The sequence below is a fragment of the Ambystoma mexicanum genome, chromosome 2p (assembly GCF_040938575.1).
Source record: "Ambystoma mexicanum isolate Mex_15411 chromosome 2p, UKY_AmexF1_1, whole genome shotgun sequence".
Taxonomy (NCBI): domain Eukaryota; kingdom Metazoa; phylum Chordata; class Amphibia; order Caudata; family Ambystomatidae; genus Ambystoma; species Ambystoma mexicanum.
This window is the reverse complement of record NC_090923.1, coordinates 1,255,372,614-1,255,386,559: the sequence shown is the minus strand read 5'-3', so window position 1 is coordinate 1,255,386,559 and position 13,946 is coordinate 1,255,372,614. Positions and strand designations below refer to the sequence as shown.

Sequence of the window (13,946 nt, the reverse complement as noted above, 5' to 3'; positions counted from 1 at the left end):
CAATGACTGTAACAAGAATGTGTGTGCCCACATGAGTTCCGCTTGACAACCATGCATTTGCCACCCTTTCTGTAAACCCTAAAATAGTCGCTAACCCCCAGCAGTTGGCAACCCTCACCCACATGATAAACAACTAAATCATTGCAACACCTTTCATGTGATTTATGGTTCAGACCATGGCCCTCTTTGTAGATCTCCCCCAGGCTGTCTCTAATCTATCTTTATCCTACTGGAAATGCGGCTTTCTGAACTGAACACAGTACTGTGGGTGAGGCATCAGCAATGATGTAAAGAGTGATAACACAACTTCACATGTTTCCAGCTGGTAATCCTTCCTATACATGACAACAGTGCTCTGCCCAATGCCCTATCACGTTGTTTGGAAACATAGCCACCAACTAGGGTAGCCACCAACTAGGGTAGCCACCAACTAGGGTAGCCTCGTCCTACTTTCTCTTCCCTTTCCCCCTAATTTCTTCCCGCCAAATGCTTGAAGCTGTACTTGGGTGATTTGAAAGATAACTGGCCGCCCACTAACCATTCAAGTGTTTCTTTAAATCAGCCTTAGTTTTTCTACCTCTTTCTACGGATAACCTTTACTGCAAAATTAGCTTAACATCAAAGAGAATACACTTCAGCAGATGAGGCATTGGAAATGGTGGGACATGGTAAGGATCCTTGTGACATTTTTACTGGGCACTCCTCTGTACCTAAAGGGAGAACACATTGCTTCCCGACACTTAGCAAGTTGTAGACTTATTTTAACCAAGCCCTTGAGTGGTGTTAGTACAACTGTGTAACATTACTAAAGCCCAAACACACTGCATCCATCATTTATGTTAGCCCATTTGTCTGGCCTGGCATGATCTTACCACTGTGAAACCATGTTGCCATACATCATATGATCGAATGGTTTATAGATATTGGACGAATCATTTCCAATAATGTCCCTGTTGTCGCAGTCAGCGTGCAGGGATATGGTTAAAACTCTTCCAACCCACAATCACATCATACTTCCACTGTTGTGGTGTTAAAGTACAAGTGCACTGCCCCAGACCTGCAGTACTACTGAAGTCTCTGGTGATGGGTCAAACGAGGTTGCCAGATGTGCAGAGTCCCTTACCTCTAACAGTATCTTACAGCCTTGGTCATCTGGCTCAAATTACAATGACAACATAAGTTCTACTAGCTCCAGCCTCACCCGTTGGCTGACATATGGACTTTAAACAACCCCTCTTAAGACAAACCATGCCACTTCCCCAACAAATGTATCTAAAAAATGGAGGTCTGACCGCACCACAAGTAATCCGTAAGACAGATGGGAAGCGTTGAAGTGTGATCCGGGCAAGTCACTATATGTTCAAGGGTCTCATCAGGTGCAGTGGAAACCCTACGCCCTGCAGCCACGCCTGAAGTTGGGCAAGATGAGAAATCCATTTTGTGAGTAAACCGAGTTAACCCTTTGATAATCCTACACATAGAATAGGTGCTTCCAATGGATTACTAGAGAAACATTATTGTGTTATTTTCCCTATGCAGGAAACATGCGGCAGTCCGAAAAGTGGATAACTTATCTCATGAACTTGTTTGAAGAGGCTAATGTGGCAGCCTGTGACTCTGAATACAACATTGTTTGATAGTGGGGTCCTGAAGAAAGGGGCATGTGAAAGAATAGAGTAGATTGGCCCTCGGGTATCAAGAGTGGCAGTGGATAACGTTCAATCATCCCTAGATGTTTTTAATGTGGGAGTCCCGCATCACAATCTTGGTGTAATATCTACATAAGGCCACTACTCGACCTACTGGACTGCATGGGTGTTCAATATACCAACTACACCGAGGACACCCAGGTGGTATTTGAACTTGCAGGAAACTATGACAAGGATTCCGAAACTCTGAACAGTGTCTACACCGCAGTAAAGACATGGATGGTCTCCAACTCTTTAGCCTTGAATGACAATAAGACAGAGTTTATTGTGGCTACTGGGCAGCGACTCAAGAAACTCGATGCATCCTCTAAGTGCTTCAATATTGCTAAAAATCAGATTAGGTTTACTGATTGTGTCAAAACCCGAGGCATCCATTTAGATGCAGAACTGAACATGAAGACTCATGTGTCACAGACGTGCTCATCATGTGGTTACATGGTGAGGCTACTTAATCAAATCAGGCCTTACATCTCACGTAACAGATTTATCTTGGCATCAGCCTTTGTCAACTTAATAATCAATTATTATAATAGTCTTGCGTGGGACAACACAAGCTAACCATGCAGCTCTCCAGACTACACAGAACAATGCGGCACAAGCAGTCTCTGGCCTCCTTAAACAGGATCACATTGCTGAATGAAGGAGGGCACTGGACTGGCTGCCCGTTCAGCAGTGGATTTTTCAAAAGATCTTAGCCTTCCTATAAAGGCTGGAACTCGATCGCCCCCGCCTATCTCTCAGAGCGGCTTACGGTCATCCATCGCGTCATCTTCGGTCCAGCAAGAACTACAAATTTAAGCAACCTTGCTTCAGGCTGCCTAAGTTTGGAGGTGTTAGCTTTCCAATGCAGGCCCCCAAAGAATGTAATGCTCTTCCATTAACAATCATTGCCTCTAACTCCCTGTCAGTGTTCAAAGGGGCCGTCAAAACGTATCTTTTCAATTGGAATCCAGGCTAAACATGTGATGCTCTGCTTAGTGCCCCACTGCCCTCCAGACCTGGTTACCTGTGTGTATGTCTTGTCTTTGTTAATTGTGCACCCGAGGCCCATGGGCATGCGGTGCAATAGAAAAAATAAAAAAATAAATAAAGACTGCTGACGGTGGATCAGTTCTAGACCTCGATATCCAATATCAAATTGGATACCTTTATGAACAAAGTAAACATTCCCGTTTTTAGGCAAATAGGCCCACTCGCCTTGGCCTTTTTAATTGGTAGATGAGCGCGAGTAATACATCTGTGGCATAACAACCCCCCACCCACGTGACAGCTCTAGACTCAATGTTGAGGCTGTTTTAACATTGCGCATTTTTGTGTTTTGGGTGTGCTTCAGATAATAATAAAGTTAAACTCTACATCCAGGAGTATATTTGGAGGTTATAATGAAGAATTCGGGTCAGCCTCTCTTTCTATCCCTGGTTCTAGATAGGTGGCTCCTCAGCGCTCTCTAGGGAGAGACATCGAACAAGAGATTGTTTTTCCGTGAAGGTGCCATAGTGAGCGATAGGCAGATAGATAAAATGGTGGTCAGTCATAATGTAGAATGCAATAATGTCGAAAGTCAAAATGTCGAAAAGAAAAAAAAAAAAATCAGAAAACAATGTCGAAAACCAATAATGTTGAATTCTTTCTACATTTTTTCGAATTTTTCAAAAAAAATAAATAAAAATTATATATATATATATATATATATATATATATATATATGTTGAGTATGAGGGGTGAGAGGGTGGTGGGGGGTGGCCGGGGGGTGTTGGGTGAGGGGAGTTGGGGGGGGACCCCCCTAGTAAATTATATTCTTCTTGTTTATGTATTTATTGATAGTGCTAATTGACATTTTTTTTTGACATTTTCTTTTCTAAAAATTGACTATTTTCATTATATGTATAGGTTTTCGACATTATTGTTTTCTACATTTTTTTCGACATTTTTGTAAGTCGACATTTTTATTTCTACCTTATGACTATAAACCAGATAAAATATATTATTTGACATTGGGTCATCATCCTGTTTGTGTTGAATCTCAAAAACCCTCGCCCTACTCGCCCCGAAAAGCCCTTCAAATGTTTCTAAATGAAGCAAGCTACTAGATGTTTCACCATAAACCTCAACCAAGAAAGAAAACCGAAGGCTGGAGCAAATCTGGAGGAAAAGCTGCCTAGAAAAAAGACAATTGCTTGTCACCAGCAGGTCCAGATTTGCAGGGCAAAAACGCCTGCATGGAGTCTGCAAAATGACCCCAGAATGAAATGCTACCAAAGCACAGCAGCCTTTAACACCATATTTATTTATTTATGTTGTTGCTTATATAGCGCACCAGGCCCATGGGCATCTGGGCGCTTGCCCAAACTTCAAAATTCCTCAAGAAATGAATAATGAATGCACCAACAGCTTGAGGACCACCTGGAAACTGACAAAATCATCAATGAATCAAAACCATGAGGGGAGCAGAATAAACCCTCATTTGTATGCACACCCAAAAACATAAGGCTGATGCAAACTGTTAGGGAGAATTCTCAGAAATTTGCTAATTCCCTTCCACCTTAGGGACTCCCAGCTCTTTTGCTAGACTTCGGGACTTTTAATTTTTGTCCTGGAGAGAGCGAGACCTTTTTCCCACTCTCTCACGCATTTTTCTTTGATTAAAACACTGTGTTTCTTTTGGTTTTGGAGACTGACAAACTCCATCGGCATCATCTTTTTACATTGTGACACACATCACCCCCAGAGCAGCGTCACCGAGAAATCCTTTGAATCTCTGCTAAGGTTTAACTACCTTCTCTTGGATAACTACTGTTTCCAAGAGTAATAAAGTGAAATTGACTTTACTTACATTTTCCTCTTTATAGACCCAGCACACACTATCTCACAATAGGGTGCTGGAGGGCTAACTTAGTATCCCCTTTGTCTAACTTCTCGTGTAACATTTTTATGTTACCATTTCTACAGTTAATCAGCAGTGGTTTACTTTTTCCTACCATAATGTGTTTTTACCACGGGCTCCGTTCACAGCTGCAGTATAGCACCCATGGGTGCCTATTTTGTCAAAATGGCCCTGGTCTTTTTTCACAATTTCTTGATGGGAAGGTCCTTCTTGGGATTTACTCTGTGTGCCAAACCAGGTTTGGTCCCTTTGTTCATTTTGTCTTTGGCGGGATTCACTGGTGAAGCCTGCCTCTGGCTCCAGCATGTCTTGCAGGGCAGGAAGCAAGGGAGGTGCCCAAAACTGCCTGTGCTTAGTCTCCTTGGTTACAGGAATGCACCCAAAGGTGATTAGCCAGCTGGCTGTCCTTGCAGGACAGCCACCCTGGTGTGTGAGTGACAGCTAGGCTGCAAATGAATAGGAGAGACTTGCATAAAAGGCAAGGTCTTTTGCAAGGAAGGCAGAATCGACCACTGGATGAAGGAATCCGAAGAAGAACTTGGAAGAGAAGCTTGCTGCAACTCCTGGACCATTGGTTTGCCCGGTGAAGGCCTGCTGCAGTGCTGAAGCTCTGAATTCCACTCGACTAGAGATATCCTGCAAAGGACGACTTCTCCCCTTGGGTTGGTGGGACAAATCGACCCCACGATGAACTTAACTGAAACCCCTCCCTCTCCTTGATGTACTTCCATTTGCTGCTGCAGGAACTGAGTGCCAGGAGACAGGAACACCAGAATTGAGTGCATCATTTTTCAGCCGGACTAGAGTTCCAGGAAGATCCTCCTGACTCCCTCGAAGCAGGGCTGACCAGAGTGCTGGACCCCAGAAGCAAGGAAAGTCTACAATGTGTCCAAGAACCGCAGTGGTGCTATTCGGGAGAAGCTGAAACCACAAAGTGCCACTGATCTGAACTTTGCCCATTGCTGCCGCCGACCTTCGAATAGTAGTGCAGGAGTCCCCAGACGTCCTCCCTCTTGTCCCCACGACGGAGGCCCAGGAACAACAGGATTTGCAGGAACTACAACAGGAATAGAAGCCAGCTGGAACCATTTCTTCAGACCTAAGGTACTGTGAACTAAGGGGTACTTGCCTCTTGTTGTGTAGCTTGCTTGCTCTCAGTTGAGACTTGCATTGGTTGCCTTTTGCAGAGTTGCTTGCAGCTTTGCCCACCACAGGCTTCCCAGCTTGTGGCCCAACAGTGATTTCTTTTTCAAAAAACTCTCTTAACATTGTGCACGACATTTACCTACCTTCAAGGAGTGATCCAGCTCCCCTAGACTTTTCTCAAGTGACATTGGCTGTCCTGGCTCCCTGAAAGACTCTAACCTCTGACTGTGTAACTATCCCTCCAAAATGTCATACATACTTTACTTGTCTATCTGGGAAAGGGTTAATCTACATTGCATCGGGAAGTTCAAAAGTGCTTATCTGTTTGAGAAACGTGTTAACCATTGTTTCTTTCCCTGACCTTTTCCTTTTTGCCACACCTACCATTTAAATGTGAAAAGTGATATATAAATGTCCACAGTGTCCTAGAAATTGAAGCCACCTCTGGGTGTAGGAATATCTGTATGTCATCCCAAAAGGGTTTCTACTTACTTTATCGAACTGAAGGAGTGTATTTTGAAGTCTATTTTTATTAATGCCAATTGCTCCCTTCTAAAGAAGGCTTATTTTAAAAACGGACTTAAATTAATAAATAATATTTTAATCAAGAAACCTTGAGTACAAGTGTTATTTGAATACTTGTCACTGTAAAACTCTATGTTGCAACCCCACAGCTCACATTGACCCATCTTGAGATAAGCCTGGCTGCTCAGTCACACTACCAACTTGTGTAGTACAGGCCTATACCAAAAGTTGGGTTCCCTGTTGCCAAGAGGACAAGGCTAGTGTAATCTCCCACAAGGTTACTACATACAATCTAACACTAACTCCAAAATTCCAACTGCACTAATTTTTCTTGATGGTCCTCAAGAGTCGGCCATGAAATCCTGCTAAAACAGGACTTGCTGACATTGTATTAGAACCCCTCTAACCTGGATGACATGCTTCCTAGCAAACAGCACATAACCCTCCTAAATGTCCCCCTTCAAGTCAACCCCATCCTGCAGAATCACATGTGGAGAGGATCTAGAATTTCTCCATTATTTATATTTCTATTTCATGATATGCATCACCAAATCAATCCACCACACAACCATTCCGTGGTCTGACGAAATGGGAGCTTACGCCAATAGGAAGCAACCATCAAAAAAACGTGATTTCCTCGTGGATAGTGCCCTCACAATGAAACCACAAGTTAAAGCTAGTACTAAGTTGCTTCTTTCAAATCAGATCCCCCCTCCTCCTCATACAACAGTAACCTCCCCGTGCAGAACCACTATCCAGATAAGATTATCCAACGGCCTCTACCTAGGCCTCTTAGAATGTTTATTAACCACCTACAAAGTGCTCAAAATACAGCAACCACTGCAACTAGGCTTCTCATTAGACTGTAAAGATGGGAACACATCATTTTGGCTCTGAGAACACTGCACTGGCTCACTACCAAGTGTGGAGGATGCATTTCAAAACCCTCCATCACCCACCATGCCCTGCACAGCAGAAGTACAGAATCTATGGAGAAAACATTTACCCATTACTCAATAACAAGGCTTTGAGCCAGCAATGAAGTCTCAATAGCAGTGCCACTTCAACTAGAAGCACCATAATTTCTGCCAACAAATCTATGGAACGCCATGCCCCGGCAATTCTGCAAAGAGGACGACCACCTAGGCTTTAGAAAAACCCTCAAAACCTGGCTATTTGTGAAACTGCCATTAGTACAGATCTAAACCCTCACAGACCAGACCAAAATGGTTATAACAACAGCACTCCTCAGGATGGCGCACTGATATCCCACCAGTCAGTTGACCACGGAAATATATGGGCATAGCGAGTGTGAAAATGTTTTTTATACTGGCATGTGTTATGGGGGAAGGCATTACATGCATTGGGAAATGTTCCCGTGCACTGTTGGTGACTTGCATCTATTGGGTGTCTTCATGCGTTACCCAGTTAATCCAACTGCATGCCTTTTACCCAACTTTTCACAAAGAGTGTGCATTATAATGCACTATTTTAACCCATTGTTCAACAATGGTCTGGGATTAGGGGAGCTGCTCCTCACAGACACCCATTTAGTTAGTTTGGGGTCCCTCGCTACACTTTGTTGCTCTTGCATACTTGTGGCAAATATGTACGCCCCCCCAACAAGTAGCAGCATGATCACCATGGACATTGGGCACACATGGTGGGCCAAGCCAGCCCGAGTGTGGTGCGTGCCATGCTTTGTTGAGGAGCTTGAGGGAGGGGGACTCGGCCTGGATCGCAGGGGGCACCCCAGGTTTGTGCTATGCCACAGTCAAGAGAGGCTAACACTGCAGCAGCATTGCTGTGCTCATACATTCCACACAACGGCACTCCCCAAGAAGGTAGGCCGATGCCACACTGGTCGGTTATGCCTATGAAAACGAGACACGGGACTCCTCAAGATTGCAAAAGGCTGCCACACTCATCAGTTAAGTCCCAGAACCCAAACAGGACTCTCCAAGACATCACACACTGATCGGTCTAAGCAATAGGACTCCACAAATGGAAGACCGATACCACATACATAGAGCCCCACGCAAGCTGCAGCCAAGGGCCATCAGTGGAGGAAAGGTCACAAGCAAAATCCCTGCAGTCAAAATACCTTAATTTAATAGAAAGTAAAGACCGAAAATGGGTTTGTAAATTAAATGTAGTTTTATTTTGTAGTAATGAAGAAGTAAAGTTGACTTTATAAGGTAAACATTTGAATTGTATACTTGGTTAAACTGCGAAGGTTCACAATGAGCGTACATTAGGTCAAATGGAGAGTGCGTGAACTGTTCCTCTATGCAAAAGGAAAAGCAGTATTCCACGTTATACCTGTCACTTTGGTGCGTTATGTTGTTGGATGTTGCCCGACACAGTAAAGGTGCAGTAAAATATATCTTCCACTGCTGTTTGTTGAATGCAGAGAAATGCGTTCTGTTTCCCTGTGTGCTTCTGAAGTCAGGATGTTTGGAATGTAGTCTTTTGATGGCATTCTGATTTGCTGACATGAGAATAATGTCCTCCATATGCTAATTAAACTTAATAGACTTGGTCCAAGGGCCATACTGGGTGTTATGGACCCTAAAGATAGAGTAAAAGGTCTGAACACAATTAAGCCATTTTAACAATCTTTACGGGCCCATAACACACCAGGTAAGGCCAGAGGCCTGGTTTCATAAAGTTATTACAAAGCCAAAAAGAAGACATAGAAAATGGACCAAAAACTATAAATGGAGGAAAGAAATGGCAGAAATGTTCCAATTATAAATAGGTAGCACGGTTGTTTTGTGTATTCAAACTATTTTGTCCGTTGGGCCTAATGCCCGCTGTAAAGAAAGGGGTTTGTGTCACATTGAGGTGTGCCGAGGGGGGGAAAGATGGGTCTGAAGAGAGGAGCAAGCAAGCAGCATTGTAAGATAGAGCACCTAGAGGAATGGTTGGGAATGGAAACTGAATGCGCATGAGGTGAGTGCCAAATTGATCAATCGGTGTACTTCACAGGTTCATGAAGCATGTCCTATGGACATTCCGAGGAGTAACTCAGAATTAAGCCTTATAGACCAAGCCCGAGGGTAGTACTGAGGCAGTAGGCCGACCCTGCAGGTAATGGCTCACTGCCCAAGTTAAGGGCCCGAGCACAACGAGGGTGGCAGTGCCGTTACTGAAAGGGTTGGCAGCTCTCGAGGGGCATATCGTCATTAGCACTTGTGTGCTAATGGTGTCTTTTAAAAATAAAAATACATTTTAAAGAAAAGAAACGTACCTACCTTGTGTGGGCCGCTGCCTCACCAGGCTTGTACTGGAGAATACAGCCTGCGATCCGATCATCCTGATTGGACAGGGCCCCCTACCAGGGTGCTAATGGGAGTTATGGACCTTGAAAGCAGAGTTAAAGGCCAAAGCGCAGCAAGAGTGGTTCGGGCCCATAACTGCCTGCACTGCCCGAGGGCATGGTCTATCAGGCTGTTAGTGCACCCATGTTTAAAATAACACAGATAAAGACAAATCTGTGTAGTTTAAAAAACAAAAAAATGTTCTTGCTTTTGACCAGTAGGTGGCAATATTGCATTTTTTTTTTTAAATATCCGCCTTATATGCCGATTTATTTATTTATTGTTTGCCAGGGGGATGTGAAAATAAACAATAAAATATACATAAGAAATATTAAATACAGTGGGTGGGGGGGCAAACCACATGCCTTGTGAGTGTTCAGAGCGTGCAAGTGCAGAAGGGAGGGGGAATGGGATAGGTGTGAGGAGGAGTGGATGATAGCGTCCAGAGTGTGTCCAGCAGAGTGGGTTGGAACAGAAGGGAGAATGGAGCAAGATAGAGAGATGCAGAGGTCAATGAAAAGAGTAGGTGCTGTGCCAGGGTAGTCCAATTGGATGTTAAAGTCACTCACGGGAAGCAGGTTGGAAGAGGTAGAAAGCAAGGCAGAGCAGAAATCAGCCCATTAGAGAGGAACAGGGAAATAGCGCATGGAGGCTGGTAAATGGTGGCAATGGTCAGGGTGGAGGAGGGAGAGAACCAATTTGCAAACCAGGCTCTCAAAGGAAGAGTAGAGCTGTGTGCATAGGATGGAGGAGGGAACCCATTCTGAGAAGATTAAGGCAACCCAACCGCCAGTACGGTGAGATTGTGGCTTGGATTGGTCGTAGCCTTTGATGAGAATGTATGTGCTAGAGGAAGTGGCTTGGCAAAGTAATGTAGCAGTGGTCTCGAGGCAAGGCACGTCTGTGTCTGCCATGTGCAGCCCGCTGTTGTTGAAGATTGCTGCAGATGTGGGCGGGACATTTCGCCATAGATTAGGAGGACTAAGGGGTTGTCAGGTTTTAAGGGGGGGAGGGGTTTGAGGTGGCAGGAAGATAGTGGTTGCACATGAGACCAGGGGGTATTTCACACACAAAAGATTGCTAGAAAATACTGAGTGTTGTTGGGTTGTGGATTGAATGAGTGACGACCAACAAACAAGGTATTGTCCTTGACTGAATTTCCGTTTCTGGAGGCTGGGTCTTCCCCTTCTTAAGGTGGAGGACAGGTTCAGAGGGCAAAAGGAATAGTGATGTCAGCAGCCTAGGTGATTAGAATCCATGGAAGGGTTCTATAACTGCTTTCTATCTAAATCTATCCCTGAAAGGACAACATTACTAGAAGTTCTGCTTGGTTATTTATCAAATCTCATCAGAATTACATCAAAGACAGTGGTTAGCCTTCTAGGGCTGACATCTGGTAAACTTGGAGCTTGAGGTACTTGTGTGAAGGTCAGAGATAAGTGAAGTTTAGCCTGTGGCCTGGCTAGCAGGGGATACATACTTTCCCCCTAAGGGAACACCTGGAAATAAAAAAAGCAGACACTACAGTAATAAAAACATTTTATTTAATGTGTAGTGCGTTTTATTTATGTGTGTGCTGTGTATGCGAGTTGGTGTAACCACCGGGTCGGTGGATTGAGGAAAGGATCCCCGGAGCGTGAAGCTGGGCCAGGGATTCTGATAATAATAAAAAAAAGAAAATCTGATCCCCGGCGCGAGAACTGCACCGGGGACCCGTCAATGGGAAAGAGGTTTAGAGTAAGGGACCCTTGCACATGCACACCCGAGGGTCTGATTGCTTAAAAAGAAAAGAAGCGGTCACCAGCGAAAGCGGAGCACTGTTGACAGTTGAAAAACCCTTCAAGAGGGTTAGAGGCACCCGCTAAGAGCCAGTCATCACTTCAGCCCGGTCTTTCATGCTGGTGCTCCCCTGATTATCAGTTTGAAGAGCCAACCCCAGGTGGCATTTTATCACTGCCATGACCCGGGGCATAATTTACCTCACCTGCACTCGCTGCAGCTGGGGAGCGCTCAATGTGTTTTAGCCCTCCTGCGGATGAATTGGCAGAAAGGGGCCTCCTCCCCCTTGTTAGGTGGCTCACTGAGGCCTGGGCCACACTGGCAGACGTGGGCCAGGTGTGAAAGTCCTGGGGTCCCCATCCCCCCCAAACGCTGCAACTGTGTACTGGGCTGCATCTTGCTCCCCAAATACCCCTAAGGAGAAAACACAAGGTTGGAGTAACTGGAGCACAAAAGGAAAAGCGAACAAAATAAATGCTGGAGTACAATTCTTCAGTTGTTTAAAGCTTACTTTTCCTCTTCCAGTAAGTTTTTGTGAGGTTTTTTTTTTACAAAAAAGGGGCACAACACAAGACACTAAAATATAAAAAGAGTCCTTTAAAAATATGTGTCTTTAAAAATATATACAACGTCTATACAGTGCACTGTATTAAAAAAACTATTTATGACCTTACTTGCACGACAACCTGGCCAGGGTTGTCTCAAGGTCCTTGCTGCTGCTATCAGGTTCTTATTTCTTTCTGTGCTCTTTGGTGGTGGCTCTTGTTGCAGCAGCAGCAACAATAAGGATGGAGGCCCCAAAGTCTTACTTGGGCTGGGCTGCTTGACAAGATGAAGCCCAGCACTCAGTTGCTGCATTTGGGGCCTGTGGGGCACCCTAGGACTTTTGACACCTGTGCCACGTCTACCGAGCTGGTAACCGTATTTTTCTTTTAGAGCAATGGGACACTCACGTGTGCACATACGAGAGTTCCTTACTCTTAAGTTCTCTCCCACTCACTGTTTCCCGGCGTAGCTCCCGCGCTGGGGTCAGATTTTTTATTTTTTTATTTCGGGATCCCCTGCACGGCTTCACGCGACGGGAATCCTTTCATCAACCACCCCCCCCCACACAGGGGTTACATGGGTTAAACCATTCAGCCCACCATGGGGCTGGATGCAATGTCCTGGGCAGGAGAGGAAAAGAATCCAGTGAGGATTTGAAAAGTAAACAGTTGAAAAAAGAGAGCTAAAAAAATAACAGCGAAGCAGTGGCAGCTCAGCCGCTCCGGGGCCATGGCGGGTGTCGGCCCGTCTGGGGACACGAGCTCAGCAGTTTCAAGGGCCCAGGCAGCGTCCAGGGTGGTGACTGGCTGAAAAAAATAACAGCCCAGCACGGACCCAGAAACAGTCTTTAGGTTGCCTTCTTTAGAACATCTTTTTTCATAAACGCAACTATATGATTTATAGAGATAGGTAGAGACAAAAAGAAAAGGAAGCGAGACCCTTAAGAGGCGTTGGAAGAAGGTTGGGGTGTTTTTCCTTCTTCACAATACCCATGCCAAAGTTGTGCATCGTCAACTTGCAAGAAAGTAGAAAGCTCCCTGGATACTTACTGCGGCCACAAAGCTGTTCTCGGTGATGAAGGTCAACGTCAGCAGAGGCAGAATCTCAGTGTTCAGGGAGGCGACCCTAGGAGTCAAACGAAGCCGTTAGAATGTGTTAGTTTGGGTTCCCACCCAGAACCTTGGCTACCCCCGCTGTCCAGGCACTGCTACAACCAGCTCCCGGGTGAGGACCAAGAAGGGGATTTATAAAAAATGTGTGTTTTTTTTTTAAAGGGAATGTTTAATGCTTGGATTGTGTTCATAAATGCGTGTGTACAACTGGCCGTTTTTAGGGGAGTTCAAGACTTGCAGTTGTTGCTATGAGCACCAACAGCATGGGCAGGATTTGTACCCCCTTCAAGTATCACTTGTAGCCCCGTACAGGAACAACACAAATCTGCATACAAGCTTTTAGTATACCACAACATAATGGTATGCACAATACTACAATTATAAGCACAATTGTGCGCACTATAACATACACACGTGCAGACTCTACAACGGTGATGTGTAAATTAATGCACTTGCATGTACCATACAAAGGGCAAGCACACAGTAACAAACACAACCACCAAAATGGTCTGACAAACATGTGAACAGAAACACAAGTGTGTACAGAAAAACAATTGACAAAAAGAACAATACTGTCTGTAAAACATACTGATGCCAATCAGCACAATACATTTATGGAGACGTGTGTGGGTTACAAAAACTGCTCTTGATGCAACACCTTTGTGTGTACTGTAACTCCAGTGTGTGCAGTAAGACCGGTTTGTGGCCAGTAACCCAAAACGCCCCGGTTTGTAAAGGGTGCTAAATTTATAATCGTGGCAACAATTAAGAGTGGGGTGGTGGACGAGCTTAAGAGCGATAAGGAACCACAGGATCAGGTTCCCCTGTTTCACTGGGACAGAGGGCAGTGACACAAGGGTACTCTAACAGGACTTCTGTCTGCTTGTGTTAAGGCCAAGGTCAGGCATATATGACATCACAT

General features: G+C 44.8%; 1 protein-coding gene across 2 annotated transcripts in view; it reads right to left on the bottom strand.

Moving 5' to 3' along the window:
• ARPC1B (actin related protein 2/3 complex subunit 1B) overlaps window positions 1-13,946 on the bottom strand; it is a 174,798-nt gene that overhangs the window by 14,597 nt on the left and 146,255 nt on the right. For both annotated transcript variants that reach the window (XM_069645562.1, XM_069645563.1), the window contains exon 9: window positions 12,962-13,037. In XM_069645562.1, coding sequence (XP_069501663.1) covers window positions 12,962-13,037 — 76 coding nt within the window. The remainder of the gene's footprint in view (window positions 1-12,961; window positions 13,038-13,946) is intronic.